We start from the raw sequence: 18,450 nt of genomic DNA on the forward strand, positions 1-18,450 counted from the left end.
TGCATGTGATAGAGATGCCTCAGACAAGCCTGGACCCACGTGTACCTGGTCTGTCTTTGAACCCAGAGATATTGGCTCCTTCCTCCCTTGGCTCTTGTGAAGATAAACATCTTACACAATATCACTCTCTCTGCCAACAAGGAAGAGAACGAATGATCCTCTCCTCATTGCTTTTAGACACTGATTGGTTCTCATGGATTTCATGGCTCTTGCAGGCTTCCAGCGCTAGATACTATCATTCATTGAGCACATGTGTACATGCCAGACACTGTGCTAGGGGCTCTGTACATTTTATTTATTCCTCATAATAAACCTAAGTGATAAGTACCATATTTCCATTTTACATAGGAGAGAACTGAAACTCTGAGAAGCTAGGATTTAAGTCAAGGCCTATCTGTGTCCAAAGCCTACCTTCTTTCCATTATTCTGCCCTTCTTCTAAAGGTCTTATAAAGGTGGGGCTTATAATCTGAAGCGATGGTCTCCAAATTTTTATATCATCAGAAAAAATGTGAATATTCATTATACTCAAGTTATATATTCAGTATAAATGTATACATGTACTACTATACTGTTTTTGTTTTTGTTTGGAACAGGGTCTCACTCTGTTGCCCAGGCTGGATTGCAGTGGCACGATCAGGGCTCACTGCAACCTCCACCTCCTGGGCTCAAGCGATCCTCTCGCCTCAGCCCCCTGAGTAGCTGGGACTGCAGGTATATGCCACCACACCCAGCTAATTTTTTTATATTTTTAGAAGAGATGGGGTTTTGCCGTGTTGCCCAGGCTGGTCTTGAACTCCTGAGCTCAAGCGATCAGCCCCCTCGGCCTCCCAAAGTGCTGGGACTATAGGTGTGAGCCACTGAGCCACCTGGCTCTACTATTTTTTTTTTTTTTTTGAGATGGAGTTTCACTCTCTTGCCCAGTCTGGAGTGCAGTGGGGCGATCTCGGATCACTGCAACCTCTGTTTCCCAGGTTCAAGGGATTCTCCTGCCTCAGCCTCCCGAGTAGCTGGGACTACAGGTGCGTGCCACCACACCTGGCTAATTTTTTTGTTATACTATTAATAAAGTGTAATTTCTACTTTTTAAATATATATTAGAGGTTACTGGTTTAGAAGGCAACATTCCATCTGATGACTGATGAACTCCTTGTGCATTTCTTGGTCCCTCTAAGAGATTAGTTAAAATATTTAGGCAGAAGTACCCTCTTTCTTTTCATAGTTTAACCTCATAATGAAAAGTTAGTTGTTGTTTTCCCTTTCTTGAGCTCCTGCATCACTTTATGACAGCATCTCTTATTTTGCAGGTTTTTTTTTTTACATCTCTTTGTATTTCCAGTACCTATATCCTCTGAAGAGCAGGCACTTGAGGATTTACTGATGATGATTAGGTACTCTTAGCCCCTAACCAAACATTTCAGAAGGGGCCCCTCAAAGGGGTGAGCTAATTCAAGATGTTTATATGCTGGAGCTTAAAAAAGGGGTTCAACCTGAGAAAGCTAATAGGAAAAGAAAAAAGATGAGGGGGCACTAGTTCTAATCCTCAACAAGCAAAGCAATAGCTTCAGCGTAGTAGTGGCTCCTTAGGGCTAAGAGTTCTTAAGAAAGAGGCAGTATAATCTTAGAAACTTAATTTTGAGATCCATGTGGGCAGAGATTTTAATGGTTTTTTGTTTTGTTTTGCTTTTTTTTTTTTTTTTTTTTTTTTGAGACGGAGTCTTGCTCTTTCGCCCAGGCTGGAGTGCAGTGGCGCAATCTCGGCTCACTGCAAGCTCCGCGTCCCGGGTTCACGCCATTCTCCTGCCTCAGCCTCTCCGAGTAGCTGGGACTACAGGCGCCCGCCACCACGCCCGGCTAATTTTTTGTATTTTTTAGTAGAGACGGGGTTTCACCGTGGTCTCGATCTCCTGACCTTGTGATCCGCCCGCCTCGGCCTCCCAAAGTGCTGGGATTACAAGCGTGAGCCACCGCGCCCGGCCTTGTTTTGCTTTTTTCCGGAGACTGAGTCTCACTCTGTCACCCAGGCTGGAGTGCAGTGGCTCAATCTCGGCTCACTGCAACCTCCACCTCCTGCATTCAAGCAGTTCTCCTGCCTCAGCCTCCCGAGTAGCTGGGATTACAGGCGTGCACCACCATGCCCAGCTAATTTTTGTATTATTAGTCAAGATGGGGTTTCACCATATTGGCCAGGCTGGTCTCGAACTCCTGACCTCAGGTGATCCAACCACCTCAGCCTCCCAAAGTGCTGAGATTATAGGCGTGAGCTACCGCACCCGGCCGAGATTTTAATGTTTTACTCATTGATCTATCTCCAGCACTTAGAGCAGTGCCTGGCATTATATTTAATAAATATTTGTATTTAATAAATATTTGTTATATGAATGAGTGATATTAGAAACTTTTGGGTTACCAGCCAGGTGCGATGGCTCATGCTTGTAATCCCAGCACTTTGGGAGGCTGAGACCGGTGGATCGCTTGAGGCCAGGAGTTCAAGACCAGCCTGGCCAACATGGTGCAACCCTGTCTCTACTAAAAATACAAAAATTAGCTAGGCGTGGTGGCGCACAACTGTAATCCCAGCTACTCGGGAGGCTGAGGCACCAGAATCGCTTGCACGTGGAAGGCGGAGGTTGCAGTGAGCCAACAAGATGGTACCACTGCACTCCAGCCTGGGCGACAGACAGAGCAAGACCCTGCCAAAAAAAAAAAAAAAGGAAGAAGAAACTTCTGGGTTACCAAACAGCATTCAAATCCAGCACTTCAGTTACAGTTAGTCTTCAGTTCTTCAGTTAGTCTTAGTGTCTTAAGAGTTTTTTAGGCTTAGTGTCTTAAGAGTTTTTCTCTGATGCATCAGAGAAATATTATCTACCTAGAAATATTTGACTGAAAGAAAAATGTTCTGAAACACCAGTATGGGTATAGATAAGGGGCAGCCTCAAGCTATAAATAGACTGAAGAGAGTGCATGGAAAAATGCCTCTGGATGCAGTCAAAATCAATATGGATTAACATGTGCAGTGGAGCAAACAGTGTTTGGTTTGTTAGATGAATTTCACTCAGAAAGGTTTCTGGGAGAATATCACACTGTTTATATCATTGACTGAGGACATAGCTGCTGTGGGTAAATGAAATGAGAGACCAGTGTGTGGTCTGCTGTACCTTACCCTCTCTATACACTGAGTTTCTAGCTCTCTGGAGTGGCCCCCATAACCTCTGGAAGAACCATCCTCAAGTAACATGGAGAAAGTAGAGGATCTGTCTTCTGTCATTCTACCTTTATCTCAATTCTAGCTACTTGGGGAGCACTGTGTCCTCTCTTTGGGGGCCTTCTGTAAGGGACGACATCAAGCAGAAAAAAATCATTTGTGTACTTCTCTCAGTTTTCCTGTTCTCAAGACTTGCCTTCTTTCTAGAGGCATTAAGATAATAGAGCATGGCTTAGTTGTTGGATAGACCTGAGTTTATATCCCAGCTCTGCTACTTGCTGTCCTCTTGGACAGTTTATCTAACTTCTCTGAACCTTTTTATTCCACTGTAAATTGAGGATTCATGGTAGATGCGTAGTAGTTTGTTGTATAATAGGCATTCAGAAAAGTAGCTTTCCTCTCAAACAACCAATGCTCCATTCATTCTCCAGCTTGTAGTACTGCCTTAACCACTCTGTTTGACTTCTAGGGAGGCTTGAGTTTCCCAAGTTATTTTGGCTTGAATATGGACAAACTCTTTTCACTTTAGTTCACTAACATGAAGCTGGGATTTTTTTGAAAAGAATCTTACTAAGAAAATGAAAGAATCCAAACCAAAGGAATGAATAAATCATGGAAACAATTTACACAGCAGATATTTCTTTTTTAAAAAAACAGACATAGGGTCTCGCTTTATTGACCAGGCTGGCTTCCATCTCCTGGGCACAAGTGATCCTCCTGTCCCAGCCTCCTGAGTAGCTGGGATTATAGGTGTGAGCCACTGTGCCCAGCTAGACCACCTTTTTTGTTTTTTAACTTTTTATTTTTTAAAAATCCAAACTTACAGGAAAGTTGCGGAATAGGACACACCCACCCATCTCTTGTTCCGTTTTCATTTGCAGAGTAGAGATGGGAACACTCCCTGAGCACCCTGAACCATCAAGTCGCCTTCCTCACTTAACTCCACCTAGGTGTTAAGCCCATTCGCTCAGGTTGCTCTCTATCACAACCTATTCAGGCACCAGCTTTACCCTCGCTAGTGAGGTGGTTAACCACAGAAATGTGCTTTCTATGTGCATACAGAAAGAAAATCATTTTGTCACACCCTGTATGTGGCAAACTGAAGTAACTGCCACTCTGAAGTAACTGCCCTCTTCTCCAGCCCTTTGGTGACTCCCCCTTGAGGTCTCAGGTACCTTTTACTCTGCTCTGTATGTCATGTGTTCTGACCATGCTGAGGCCGCTGCACCCTCTGCATCTCCATGTGGGTTTTTCACTGGACATACCCTCCGCTGGTTCCTGTGTGACCTACTGTGGGCTTCTCTAGCTACTCAGTTGACATGTCCTCTACCCCTGCTGAGCTCCAGTCCCTGGATGACATGGCAGCCTCTTGAACCTGTATGGAAAAACATCCTTCTGCTACCTTAGAAAACAGCCTTTCTGGCAGTAGCCTCTTAGCTAGCATTGTGTTAGTTCTGCTGTTTTGCTTCAGATGCTGACCTGGTCCGAGCTGGTGCTCCACACTTTGCTTCTGACCAGTTGGCTCCGCTCCAGTGACTGGCCTACCAGTGACTGGCCTAACAAGCTCCTGCCTATCACCTACTCAGTTGCTTTGCTGACTGTTCGCAGGGAGCATTTCTTTGCAGTTGGAGATCTTGTAACCTCATTTGGCGTGATATCTGGCTTCTCCAAAGGGCTGTGGAAATGTCCTTGGCAGCTATGAAGTGAGAGACAGACCACCTATGAGGCTTCAGGGATTTCACATGCCTTCCATAGGGGCTTTGCAGAGGACCCAAACTTGTCCAGAAGGGATCCAGGGATCCAAAGGGATCTTTTTCTCTGGGGCAAGACGTTGGCATTATCTTGTTAGAAGCATCCTCAGAAATCCAGAAAAGTATTTCCTGAGTGGGAGTGTATCCTTTCATGCCTCTGTCTCCAGGTCTGGCCCTTTGTAGCCACATGGCCACTCCAGTGGGCCAGCCACATGGGAGAGGCATGGGATGGGGAGGCCATTGGGTCTTTTCTCATTTCCAGTTTGAGAGTGAATTGTTGGTCTAGGGAGCCTGCTTCTAATAGTTACAGAAGAGTTTGGATCTTTCTCTCAATAGGAGACAGTATTTTATGATGTTAAGAGCTCAGGCTCTGGAATAAGATGGGCCTGACTTTGAACCTTGACCCTGCTACTTCCTAGCATTTATCCTAAAATGGGGATAAAATTACTAGCTCTGTGTACAGAAATTTTATAACTTCTTTGTGCCTCAGTTTTCTCAATTGAAAATGGAAATAATAGTAATACTTCATGAGGTTGTTAAATATTCAGTCAGCTAATACATCTAAAGCACTTAAAACAGTGTCTGATACATAGCAAGTATTCAGTCAGCGTAAGTGGTTGCTATTATTACCTGACTATTTGAATTGTGAGGATTATGTGAAGTAATCTATTTGAAGTATATATCATGGGCCTATATAACCCCAATGTTAACTTAAAAATGTACATATATATGTTTATATATACACCTCCACACAACTCAGCGGCAGTAGCTTCCTGGCTTCTGGTGTAACATAGATGAAACATTTTTTCAGAGAAAGGGCAGGACTGGGCGGAGGATACCTCCCTTCTGTCTGGGAAATGAAGGAGACAGGCAAGTTCCAGCTAGGGGTGGGGCTGCCTGCATAATGGCAGAAGCTGACAGAGATGCCCATCCTGTGCTTACTGACATGAACCTAAGTTTGTACTGATGCCAGTTCCTCCTCTTTATAGGTTTCACAAGCTGATCTGGGGGAGCTTTGGCAGTGGGCTTCTGGAAAGCTCCAGGGTTATTGCAGGCGGCGGGGACAATGGCATGCTTATTCTATACAATGTGACCCACATCCTGTCTTCGGGGAAGGAGCCTGTGATTGCCCAGAAACAGAAGCACACGGGAGCTGTCAGAGCCCTTGACTTTAATCCTTTCCAGGTACTACATTTCAGTTAGTCAAACATGGCCAAGCCAGGGAGCAACAGATCTGAGTGGAAGCATTCGTTTGTGGCCTCCAGTCTGTAACTCTGACCCCTTTCCAGGCTGTTTCAGGGGAAGCTTTTGATAGCCCCAAATTTGGGCTTCTTTCCTCCTTTCCTGCTCTATTTCTTCCTAGGGTGGTATGTCTCCAAACACCTTTTATTCATACAGGGCAACCTCCTGGCTTCAGGGGCCAGCGATTCTGAAATCTTCATTTGGGATCTGAATAACTTGAATGTGCCAATGACCCTGGGATCCAAGTCACAGGTAAGCAGCACCCCCACTACCCAACCCTGGCTGCTGCTTAGAATGTGCAGCTGATTCTCCTAAGTAAAAGTCTTGAGTTCTGGAGCCAATCGGAGCTCAAGAGATATCAGGCTTTACCACTGGAGGGCAATAAAACTCCACAGACTAACTTGCTACCAGCCAGATAAGAGTTAGGATGGCCGGTGGGTGGAGGGTGTATATGGGGTAGTTGGTTTGTGCACATTACTTGTTCTAGGAGTTTCTGGGAGGCAGATGAAAGGTGGGGAGAGCAAAAGACACCACAAGAAGGGATGGGAGTGCTGTTTATCACAGTAGAGCTTTCGCAGGGTTGGATAGGGCATTGGGCCCAGCAAAGAGGGAGCAAGAATAGGACCCCAGACATACCATTGTCCTTTTTATGGGGGGGGGTCAGCTTTGTTCTCCCTGTATGTGGCTCTCCCCTGCAGTCGGGGGTCTGGTCTCTCTTGGAGAGCCTGTCTGTCAATCTGTAACTGGGCCTATCTTTTTGCTTCCTGGCCTTTTCTCTTTCTTCTGTGCTTACAGTATCGTGAGGTAAGTTAAGTTTCAATTTGATAGCATCTTGTGGTTTTTCTCTCAGCCTCACTCTCTCCGGGGGTCTTGGGTATCTGTTTTCCTCCCTCCCTCATCTTCCTCCTTCTCTCCATCTCTTTTTGTCCTAGACAAGAGGGCTGTTTTTTAAAATCTTGACTCTATCCTCTTAGTAAAACCTTGGGTAGGAGTAAAACTTAGATGTGCCTGCCATCCCCTCTGCTTCTACACTGATACCCTAAAGGATCCTCCCTGGAAAATTCAACTCCCAGCTTCACAACACTGTTTTAGTTTGGGTAGCCCCATGTCTATTCTTGGACTTGCTGTGGGTGGCTGGGAGCAGTGGAACAGCAGATGTCACTTTGTCCAGGGGGTGACAAATTGTCATCTTTCTGTCCCCATCCTGCCTTAGCAGCCCCCAGAGGACATCAAGGCACTGTCTTGGAACCGGCAAGCCCAACACATTCTGTCTTCTGCTCACCCCAGTGGCAAGGCAGTTGTGTGGGATCTCAGGAAGAATGAGCCTATCATCAAAGTCAGTGATCACAGCAACAGGGTGAGTATTGGAGGTCAGAACACAGGCATGGGCTCTGGCTTCTCTCTCCTGCCTAGCAGTTAGAGCTGCTCTGCCCCAGGCCAGAGTCCTGCTTTCAGCTGTCAGACATGTGGAGTCAGCCACTTAGCACATTTCCTATTGAGAGTGAAAACTTTGAGAAGCTAAACAGAGCTGATCTGGAAGCTTCTGCCGTTCCTTACTTATTCCTGGCCATCACTCTCTGATGCCTGTGGTGTTCCCAGTCACAGAAGAGACAGAAAACTTGCTCTCAGAGTGGTCCCATTTCAACTGGGTAAAAGAGTCAGGTTACAGCACCCATTGGGATCTGCTTTGTTCACAGATGCACTGCTCAGGCCTGGCCTGGCATCCTGACATTGCCACCCAGTTAGTGCTGTGCTCAGAGGATGATCGTCTTCCCGTGATTCAGCTGTGGGACTTGCGCTTTGCCTCCTTGCCCCTGAAGGTGCTGGAGAACCACAGCAGGTAACATCTCAGACGTCATCCATATCCTTGGGGGGATGGTGGACATAACTGGCCTGGGTAGGAGGCAATGTATCCCTCACTTTAGCTACTAAACATCCTCCCTGGCTTTAAAGCCATTCCGGTCAACATATAGTCATCCAATACCAACTCCAGCCTTAACCAAGAGGAGGCGCTTAGACCCTGAGGTTATGGAGAGGAGGCTGAGATTCCATCTAAATTCCAGAGATGGGAATGGAATGGGGTAATGAGAAATACTGGAACCAGTGTTTAGTCCGCAGGCTCTGATATGAGGATAACGTTCATTTCTTTAGGTGATGAGCTTGCCTTCTCCAGGATTTTTTCATAAAAACAACTTGACTCCTGTCTGTCCTGTGAACAGGCCTCTACAATCTGTTCTTTCTAACCAAAGGGCCATGGTGCCTTTGTATCTCCTTGGGGACTTTTATTTTTTTAGACCAGTTCTTGCTCTGTCACCCAGGCTGGAGTGCAGTGGCGTGATCAAGGCTCACTGTGACCTCAATCTCCTGGGCTCAAGTGATCCTCCCCGCTCAGCCTCGCAAAGTGTTGGGATTACAGGCATGAGCCACTGTGCCTGGCTTCCTTGGGGACTTTAGATGGTTAGGTCTTTACTACCTCCTGGGCTAAAAGCACCCATAGTGATGAGTGTTTGTGTGATTCATACTGATTCATAATCTCTACTGTCTAATCAGTGAAAAGAAGTAGGCCATCCTGCAGTGATCTAAGAGAGGCAGAGTGGTACATTGCATAGTGCACGGGCTCTGAGGTTTGGTTTGGGTTCTGACTCTGCAACTGTTGGAAAGTTACTTAATTTTTCAAAACCTCATTTTCTTCATTTGTAAGATAATATCAGACCATGCATTTTATAGGGCATGGATGGTCTGATATGCCCTATAAAATGTATAAAAGACATATAACGCACCCTACTCATAGTAGGCATTCAACAAATGCTAGTTCCTCTTCCCTTCCCTTTTTAGGGGGATCTTGTCAGTGTCATGGAGCCAGGCTGATGCTGAGCTGCTGCTCACTAGTGCTAAGGACAGCCAGATCTTGTGCTGGAACCTGGGGAGCAGTGAGGTAGGCTGGCCCTTCTGTGGGCATGCTGGGATGGGAGAGAGAGGGTAGAAGAATCTCAGCTGCAGCCATGTGTTTTGGGTTTCATGGACTGTCCCTAATGGTGTGTTCCCTCATATTAGGTGGTATATAAGCTACCAACACAGAGCAGCTGGTGCTTTGATGTGCAGTGGTGCCCTCGGGACCCTTCAGTGTTCTCTGCTGCCTCCTGCGACGGCTGGATCAGTTTGTACTCTGTGATGGGTAGGAGCTGGGAAGTCCAGCACATGAGACAGGCTGACAAGGTTTGAAGGGCTTGGTAGAGAATGCTGGAGGGAAGGGGCTGTCTCTGTGGGAGAGAGACATGTGGCTTGAGAAGCGGAGATATTGGAGATTGGGAGACCAGGGCCCAGGGTTTGGGAGGGCTGTACCTTTGTTCTAGTGCCCATCTTCCTGAAAGGATGTCAGTTTCTGCCACAATGTGAAGAAGGCCTTCACCTTGACTCTTGTTATTGGATGGGCCCTATAGTATTTCAGGGACAGTGGGACCCCTTTGCTGGGACAGTTATTTCAAGAGTATGACTCTTATCTTTCTCCTATAGATCCATTTTATGCCACACTCCATTGTAGACTTTGAATGTAGTAGTCTTTCCAAGAGCTTACTTGCATAGGAGTCCCACCCTCGCTACCACTCACTTCCCCATCCCCTAGAATATGGGAGTCTGACCTTTCTAGGTCAAATTGGGTGTCTCAAGGATTCCTCCCAAAATGGAGTTTGTAGGTGGAGTTCCTGACTAAACTGTCACTTTAGGATGGCGATGCAGGTGTCTTTCCCCCCCAGATCTCCTCTTCCTTCAGCAAAGGCCAGCCTCTCCCACCACTGCAGGTGCCAGAGCAAGTGGCACAAGCATCACTGATACCTCCCCTGAAAAAACCCCCCAAATGGGTTAGAAGACCAACAGGTGTTTCATTTGCTGTAAGTGTAGTGGATGTATAGGTGTGTGTGTGTGTGTCTGTGTGTGTGTATGTTTGTGAAGCCTACCATGTGCCCAGCATGGAGCTAAGTTTTGTAGGAGACATATTCCCACTGCCTCTGTCTCAGAATGGATCCCACTTTACCTCTCAAGGAGAGAGTTACTATAGCTTCCCTCTCTTCACTTCACCCATTCTATATCTTCTGCCAGTCCTGTCTAAAAGGAGTTGACTGCCTTAGAATTCTCGGTTGTGGAGAAATAGCCTGAGATTCCATCTTTTCTCTAACCTTACATGTCTGGACTGGTAGTAAGGAACTACAAAGAAGGCAAAAAAAAACACCAGATTTTATTCTGTCATTTCTCTGTTCAAAACCTTTGAGCCTCCCATTGCTTTATAGACAAGGCTAAATGTGCACAGGGCTCCACTTACCTTTCCATTTCCATCTCATTCTCATATGTTCTCTATGTTCCAGTTACATATGACTTCTTTCTGTTTTGTAAATAACTCCTCAACTCTTCCTGTCTCTGCTTGTACCCTAACCTTCAGCTTCTCTCCTGGGCCCATTGAATGCTACCACAGCCTTTCAAGGCCCCTCTCTTAAATACTATCTCCTCCTTGATGCCTGTCTTTAACCCAAGTCAAAATTAACCTCTGTCTCTAATCCCACAGACTTATACTTTGGTAATGATACATTCTAACTATACTAAAGTTATTTATATACATATATGCATATTACCCTGCTAAGTAATAGACTCCTTAAGGATAGGGACTATGTCTTGCTGATTTTTATATCCCCAAAGCGGTGCTTCACAAACTATTAATGTGCATCCACATCACTTGGGGATCTTATTAAAATTCAGAAACTGGGTCATTGAGTCGGAAGTAAAGCCCAAGATTCTGATTTTTCAGCAGGCTCCCAGTTGATGTCCTTGCAGCTGGTCTGAGGACTAGCACTTTGAATGACAAGGCCCTGAAGCACTTGGTACAGTGCTTTAAATATTAGTTTTGAATTGAAAACAGATGTATAAAAGTGGAAGTTCTTGTTTTCAAAGCCAACAGTTTTACTGGGGAGGCAAGACTAACACATTCAATAGGCTGTGAGCTTAAAAAGAAAAAGAAGTAGGGAGGTAAAGAATTCTGAGGTCAAGAGGCCTGAATTCTTATCATAGCTCTGTCATTTATTAGCTGGGTAACCTTGAACAATTCATTTAACCTCTCAGGACTTAACCGTTGTTTTCGGTAAAACAGGGATAGTGATGCCTGCCCAGAAAATTAACATGAACCACAAATAAGAATATATGTACATACTTTGTAAAACTATCAAGTACTATATAAATCAAAAGTTAAAATGGTTTTGTTTAGCATTAATCTGTAGATTTTGTGCTGTAGAAGTCACGGTAAATAAGAATTCTGACTGGGAGAGTTCATTAGGAGGTGGATATTGGGAAAAGAAATGGTGAATAGTTAGGGAGTAAAGCAATAGTTATCAACCCCAAATAATCTGTACCACAAACCCCCATGACACAAGTTTACCATGTAACAAACATGCACATTTACTGCATTGGATTGAATTTTTTTAACCTAAAGTAAAAGCTAAAAAAAAAAATAGTTGTCGGCCAGGCGCTGGTGGCTTACTCCTGTAATCCCAGCACTTTGGGAGGCCGAGGCGGGTGGATCACCTGAGGTTGGGGAGTTCGAGACCAGCCTGACCAACATGGAGAAACCCCTGTCTCTACTAAAAATACAAAATTAGCCGGGCGTGGTGGCGCATACCTGTAATCCCAGCTACTTGGGCGGCTGAGGCAGGAGAATCGAGTGACCCCGGGAGGTGGAGGTTACGGTGAGCCGAGATTGTGCCATTGCACTCCAGCCTGGGCAACAAGAGCAAAACTCCATCTCAAAAAAAAAAAAAAGTTGTCAGCCTTGGATACACATTTGAATAACCTGAATAATTCAAAAAATTCTGATGCCTAGTCCCACCCCCAGAGTTTCTGATTGTATTGTCTGGGGTGTGGCCTGGCAAGTCTGGATTGTTCTTCACGTGGTTTTAATATGCAGCCAATGTTGAGAACTGCTGGAGTAAAAAGGGTTTTTCCAAGGTCCTGTTTTGTGCCAGGTGCTTTATATAAGGCATCTAATTTGGTGAGAAGGATACTCCAGGTGGGGGTGTTGTGGGTAAAGGCACAGAAGCAGGAACACACCGGGCATTTTAGGGATGTGGAGCAATTGTAATAAACAAGCAGGGAGAGAGATGCTGGGAAAGATAGGTTTGGCCCTGATTTTGCAGAGGTTTGTGCACTGCATGCGGGGGAGCTTAAGCTCTTTCCTGTGGCCTTGTAAAACCACACAAGCTCCTGAATAGCAGCAGGTTGGTACAAACAATAGAGGGATAGTCTAAGGCTTAACTAGAGGAGGGAAAAGAACAGAAGGCTAGCAAACTATTTTAGTAATCTGGGTGTACTAGCACTGGGAATGGGATGGAGGGGACCTGTATGAAAGACAGTGAACAAGAATAAGTAGGACTTTGTCGTTGCTTGGCTATAGGGGGTATGAAGACTTTGCTAATGCTGAGGTATTTAGCCCAGGTGACTGGGAGAATGGTGGTACCAGGACAGGTTAGCAGAAGGTGAGTACTGTGTGGTGAAGTTTGAAGCGGGTGGTCCTAAGAGTGCAGAAGTGGTTTTGGTAGGGAGATGCATTCAATACTAAAGTCCTGATCCTATTCCACCCCACCAGGAACTCTCTTATTTTATTTATTTCCTAGCCTAGGGTCAGCCATCAGATAGCCTTCTCTGTGAACCTGACTTAGTGTTACTTTTTGGCTTGAAGGTATAACCTTTACCCTTCTTGCTTTTCCTCACCAGTTTGGAGGGAAGCTGGTTACTTTTGGCCTCCTCAGCACCCCTGCCCATCTGGTGCCGCAGGCTTGCCCCCGCCTAGTCTTCATCAGTCAAGTCACCACAGAATCTGAATTCCTGATGCGATCAACTGAGCTGCAGGAGGCCTTGGGATCAGGAAATCTACTGAATTACTGTCAGAACAAGAGCCAGCAAGCTTTACTGCAAAGTGAAAAGATGCTGTGGCAGTTCCTGAAGGTGGGAAGCCTGAAGGCTAGCTGCTCGGAAGTGTCTCCCCAAAGCCTGGAACTCCAACCTGTGTCAACTGCAGGAGAAGCACAAGCACACTGGGACCCAGATTTCAGAGGCCTTAACTCCCATTAGTTTTTCCCCCACACTATACCCACTATCTGGACACAAAACGTTCACCCTTTACCAGAGGCTCAGAGGCCATTTGGGAAGAGGCTAGGAAAGATGGGGAATACACGAGATGTTTTCCTTTGTTGCTACTATTGCTGATGTCCTAGGTACTTTACCAGGGCCAAGGCAAAGACCTTCACGGTATCATGCCAAAGGGCAGGCAAGGTAATGGAAAGGAAGAAAAAAGGGAAGAAAGAGAAAAAGAGGAGAAAGGAAAATGATTAGTTAGAAGGACACATTGTCATAAGAAGGCTTTGAGTTGGTTTCACGTAACCCAAGGCAAGTCGTTGGAGTGGGTCCTAGGGTTCAGGTGCCACTGTACGCTGGAGGCATGGGTTCAGTGCCAGTTCTCATTTAATTTCAAGTTTCCTATGACACCAGGAGAAGTACTATACCTATCAAAGGAAATGAGCAAGTGAGAGATCTGAAGGAAGAAAGGGAAGTAGCTGACTGGTCAGTCAGTGGGATGATTGTGCAAATTTTTGGAATTGTATAGAAGAAAGCAAAAAGGATTGGGCTTGTACCAGGGCATCTGAGAGGGACTTGAAATTTGAGCTTTAGGCATAGTAGAGCTTTATGAAGGTGGACATCAGGAAGTTAGAGAAAGAGGATTTGAGAAAGATCTTGACTATACAGTGAAGCCAGAGAATGATGTGGGAAGAAAAGAATAAGAAATGATGCTTTTGTCGTAAGCAGGATACAAGTTCCAGGAATGGTGAGATGGGAAAGAGAGGGAGTGGTCAGGAGTTCAGCCTTTACTCCGCTAAACAAAGGAGACAGTGGTACCTATAGGACAGAGGGACCTATAGGACAGGGCATTTTGAGTTTTTTTGTTCCTGTTTTTTTGAGACAGAGTTTCACTCTTGTCACTCAGGCTGGAGTGCAATGGCATGATCTTGGCTTACTGCAACGTCTGCCTCCCGGGTTCAAGCAATTCTCCTGCCTCAGCCTCCTAAATAGCTGGGATTACAGGCATCTTCCACTACGCCCTGCTAATTTTTGTATTTTTAATAGAGACAGGGTTTCACCATGTTGGCCAGGCTAGTCTCGAACTCCTGAACTCAGGTGATCCACCCACCTCAGCCTCCCAAAGTGCTGGGATTATAGGCGTGAGCCACCACGCCTGGCCAGGCATTCTGGTTTAAAAGCTACCCAAGAGCTGTCCATCATGATGGTTCCTGGTTGGGTGTGGTGAACATTTCCAAGGGAAGGGCATGGAAGGAGAAGGGTGACCAGAGAGACTATGAGAAAGGTATGGTTAGAAATCATGGTTCAGTGTGGAATAAATTAAGGGCCTGGGACAGCTAACCAAGATTACAGGGGCTTCAGAAAGGTTTGCTCCTTGGTATTTGGGACATTGAGTGGGAAGCTGACTTTGTTTGCCGTACCTGTGCAACTTCTACCAGAGGTCTTCTCAAAGAAACATTTAGACTCACAAGGCTGGGTGCAGTGGCTCATGCCTGTAATCCCAGCACTTTGCGAGGCCAAGGCGGGTGGATCACCTGGGGTCAGGAGTTGGAGACCAGCCTGGCCAACATGGTGAAACCCTGTCTCTACTAAAAATACAAAAAATTAGCCGGGGCATGGTTAAGGGTGCCTGTAATCCCAGCTACTCAGGAGGCTGAGACAGGAGAATCGTTTGAACCCTGGGGGTGGAGGTTGCAGTGAGCCGACATGGCGCCACTGTACTCCAGCCTGGTCGACAGAGTGAGAGTCTGTCAAAAAAAAAAAAAAAAAAAAAACACCATTTAGACTCACAAGACTACTGTAGGCTATACTTGGCAGCAGTCTTCTCGGAAGGATATGGGATAGGGACCGCAGCAGGGTAGCATCAGGCGGGTATCTTCTGTGGGAGCCCTTTCAGCAGTCTTGCAGTAATTCAGAGTTCTCTTCTTCAGCCCCCCAGAGACAGCTCAGGTGCAAGGAGATGAGAATATACATCAGGCAGGTACATAAGTTGCTCTGACTTAGAAGCTTCTTGCCCACAAGAGCCAATATCTCTTGTACCAATTCTAAAAGCATAGCTTCCGGGGTCCCTGCAAGGAATCTGTCCAGTTACAAGAGCCACTGCAATCAGGGAAACGCATAGCATGTTGTTCACATTAATTATTTCTAGGTTACATAGTTCCAGTCTATGCAAGTTACCAATCACAAGCATATTGCCTAGGAACAGCCGACATTTTACTCTCACCAGACTACCAGGGTAACAGAGCTAGGAAGTCAATGAAAGGTCAAATTCTCATGTGCAAAGGGCAGGGGGCTGTGTTAACACTGCCCATAGCCCATCAGTAAGTCAGATCCAAGGAGGAAAAGGGAGAGACGGCATTGGACTGCTGAGGGCACTTCTAGTAGTACAAAGAACTATATTGGGGGGTATACTGGCACAGATGCCCAGCTTGGTGTAGGAAGACCGTCATTTATGGTCATTTAATGGAATCTTTTCTGTGTTCTGTGGTTTCTTAGGTGACCTTAGAGCAAGACTCCAGAATGAAATTCCTAAAGCTTTTAGGATACAGTAAAGATGAGCTTCAGAAGAAGGTAAGCTGCTTTTCACATCAGAAACATGTACTTGTTGAAGAGAAGAAGAGAATGTTGCCAGAGTAAACCATCTCAGAATACCTCTTCCTGGCCTTATGATTGCATATGTGAGCATTTTACATCTTGGAGTTTGTTTTTTTCTCAGAAAGAAATAGATCAGGGATCTTAGAGAGTCCAGTTGGTGGGGTATGGAGGTAGGAAGAGGATAATGCTTATTTGATCTTACGCTGGAAAGAGTGGTTTTCATAGGTCTCTCCCTGCAGGTGGCCACATGGTTGAAGAGTGACATGGGGTTAGCTGAGAGTCCTCAGCCCAAGGGAAATGACCTCAACAGTGACAGACAACAGGCCTTCTGCAGCCAGGTGTGGTAGGAGTCTAGTCAGCCTGACCTATGGTAATACAGGAAACCTGCCTTTTGGGCATCTTTCCCTTCCTGGCCCTTTTCTTTGCTCTCTGTAAGTGTTTAGCATCTGTAGAAGTCTTCAGACTCCTCACTCTCTTAGAACCAGTGTGAGACACAGGGTCCCTAAGCTTTTGGGCTGGGAGTGGAGAGCTGTGTCTTAACTGTGAACTATGGCCCTTCCCAAACCTTACCTGGCTATTTTTTTAGTTTTACCCATTAACGGCCAAACAGTAGAGCTCTCAGAGCTGCTAAGCCAGCTCACTGTCTGTTTTCTGGGTTCATCCCTAAGTAGTCACCTCTGTCCTTCCTCATACAGGCCTCCAAACACACCACAGAGGAAGCCTCTGCTTCCTCAGCCTTCTTTGATGAGCTGGTCCCTCAGAACATGACTCCTTTGGAGATCCCCATCACAAAAGGTACCCTGACCCTGAGGGAGAGAGAGAGTCTCTGCTTAGGACTAGGTGGGCATGGAGGTTTTGGACTTGAGACATTCCCTTCTTGTCCCCTGCCTCATGCCTTCCTCCCACCATCTCAAATGCTGAGTGAGTCGCTTACCAGTTAGAGCTCTCTCTGGTTGTAGATTTTCATGGATAGGTCCTTCCTATGGAAGGTCTTCTACCAACAGATTTTCTTCTATCCTTCTTGCTGAAAGCACTGTGGGCCTGCCCACTGTGATCAAGCACACCTCACACTGTGCTACTGCCACATCAGTTCCCTCCCTTGTCTTGGGCCCTGTCTTTAGACCTGGGCACCAAAATACATTTTATTGCCAAGGAATGAAGCTTGAGGGCTTAGTTTGGAGCCAAGCACGCTGAGTGATACAGAGATATAGAGGGTGTGCTATGGGCCCTGAGGGGGCAGGAAGTTGGGGTTTGAGAGCAACTAATGCAGAGGGGATGCTTCTGCCTGCAGATGTTGATGGACTCCTAAGCCAGGCTCTCCTGCTTGGGGAACTGGGTCCAGCCGTGGAGCTGTGTTTGAAGCAGGAGCGCTTTGCTGATGCCCTTATCCTGGCCCAGGCTGGGGGTGCAGATCTGCTGAAGCAAACACAGGAGCGCTACTTGGCCAAGAAGAAAACCAAAATCTCCTCGGTAACTGCCCATCATGCAGGAGAAGAAGGGAGGGGATTACTTGGACCTTGTGAGGTGGATACCCACACCTTGGGACCCGTGTTTGAGTATCTGCCTGCCTCTCTCTTTCTACTCTAACCACCCCCACCTCATCCCTTGCCTCTACTCAGTGCTCTAACAGGAGGCCTGTGCAGGAATCCTGCTGCCTATGCTGGATGGATGGCTGATGGCCTCTTTCCCCCTCTGCCCGTTACAGCTTCTAGCCTGTGTTGTGCAAAAGAATTGGAAGGATGTGGTGTGTACCTGTAGCCTGAAGAACTGGAGAGAGGCACTGGCTTTGCTACTGACATACTCAGGCACAGAGAAATTCCCTGAGCTCTGTGGTAGGTGTGGTCCCAGGCTTCAGGATGAAATGGTGTGACCCCAGCATGGAGTCAAAGGATGCATGCAGGAGGGAGGTGGAGGAGCATCCTGAGCTCTGGGAGGCCAGGCAATGTTGTCAGGGCTAGAATCTGGCTCAGCCAGGAGGCAGGGACCACAGTGCATGCCCCTACTTTCAGAGGGGATCTTTTGTTGTCCTGTTTTACCTTGTCTTGTCACACCATGATGTGAGAACTTTCCCCTTCCCTGTACAGCAAGGTGAGTCTCAGTGTTGTCTTAAAGCCACTGCAGCTACTTGTCCCAGGCTCATGGTCCTCTCCCTGTTTTCAAACAGGAGAAGGAGAGGCACACAGGGCAGCTGTGCCATTAATGAAATTTTCCTCTCTCTGCAGACATGCTGGGAACTCGCATGGAACAGGAGGGCGGCAGGGCACTAACCTCCGAAGCCAGACTCTGTTATGTGTGCTCAGGGAGTGTGGAGCGGCTGGTGGAGTGCTGGGCAAAATGCCAGCAGGCTTTGTCCCCCATGGCTCTGCAGGTACCCCTTCTCTGCAGGGTACTGGCCATTCCACACCAGGCCCTTAGGAGGCTAGTGGTGGAGATGTGCAGAGCTAGCAGAGGCGAATCTTCTGGGACAGGCTGGAACCACGGTGTTAGGGAGGAGCGAAAGGTCCTGAATGTCTGGGATCTTCTCCTTCCTCAGAGAAGACTTAAGCAG

At 46.6% G+C, this 18,450-nt stretch overlaps 1 protein-coding gene across 19 annotated transcripts in view; it reads left to right on the forward strand.

The window, feature by feature from the left end:
* The window catches only part of SEC31B (SEC31 homolog B, COPII coat complex component), a 39,407-nt gene that overhangs the window by 4,150 nt on the left and 16,807 nt on the right, over positions 1 to 18,450 (forward strand). For 12 of the 19 annotated variants that reach the window (XR_010115800.1, XR_010115797.1, XM_063618309.1 and 9 more), the window contains 14 exons: positions 5,945 to 6,140; positions 6,354 to 6,449; positions 7,411 to 7,554; positions 7,895 to 8,037; positions 9,033 to 9,132; positions 9,252 to 9,413; positions 9,950 to 10,084; positions 12,948 to 13,178; positions 15,804 to 15,878; positions 16,142 to 16,240; positions 16,598 to 16,697; positions 17,194 to 17,372; positions 17,608 to 17,734; positions 18,125 to 18,270. Coding sequence is in view for 17 of the 19 variants with exons in the window: in XM_063618309.1 (XP_063474379.1) it covers positions 5,945 to 6,140; positions 6,354 to 6,449; positions 7,411 to 7,554; positions 7,895 to 8,037; positions 9,033 to 9,132; positions 9,252 to 9,413; positions 9,950 to 10,084; positions 12,948 to 13,178; positions 15,804 to 15,878; positions 16,142 to 16,240; positions 16,598 to 16,697; positions 17,194 to 17,372; positions 17,608 to 17,734; positions 18,125 to 18,270 (1,933 nt within the window). In the remaining 2 variants the exon portion in view is untranslated. The remainder of the gene's footprint in view (positions 1 to 5,944; positions 6,141 to 6,353; positions 6,450 to 7,410; positions 7,555 to 7,894; positions 8,038 to 9,032; positions 9,133 to 9,251; positions 9,414 to 9,949; positions 10,085 to 12,947; positions 13,179 to 15,803; positions 15,879 to 16,141; positions 16,241 to 16,597; positions 16,698 to 17,193; positions 17,373 to 17,607; positions 17,735 to 18,124; positions 18,271 to 18,450) is intronic. The other 7 variants (XM_063618322.1, XM_063618326.1, XM_055252029.2 and 4 more) reach the window with 1 other exon arrangement.

Source organism: Symphalangus syndactylus, chromosome 2, assembly GCF_028878055.3.
Source record: "Symphalangus syndactylus isolate Jambi chromosome 2, NHGRI_mSymSyn1-v2.1_pri, whole genome shotgun sequence".
Lineage (NCBI taxonomy): Eukaryota > Metazoa > Chordata > Mammalia > Primates > Hylobatidae > Symphalangus > Symphalangus syndactylus.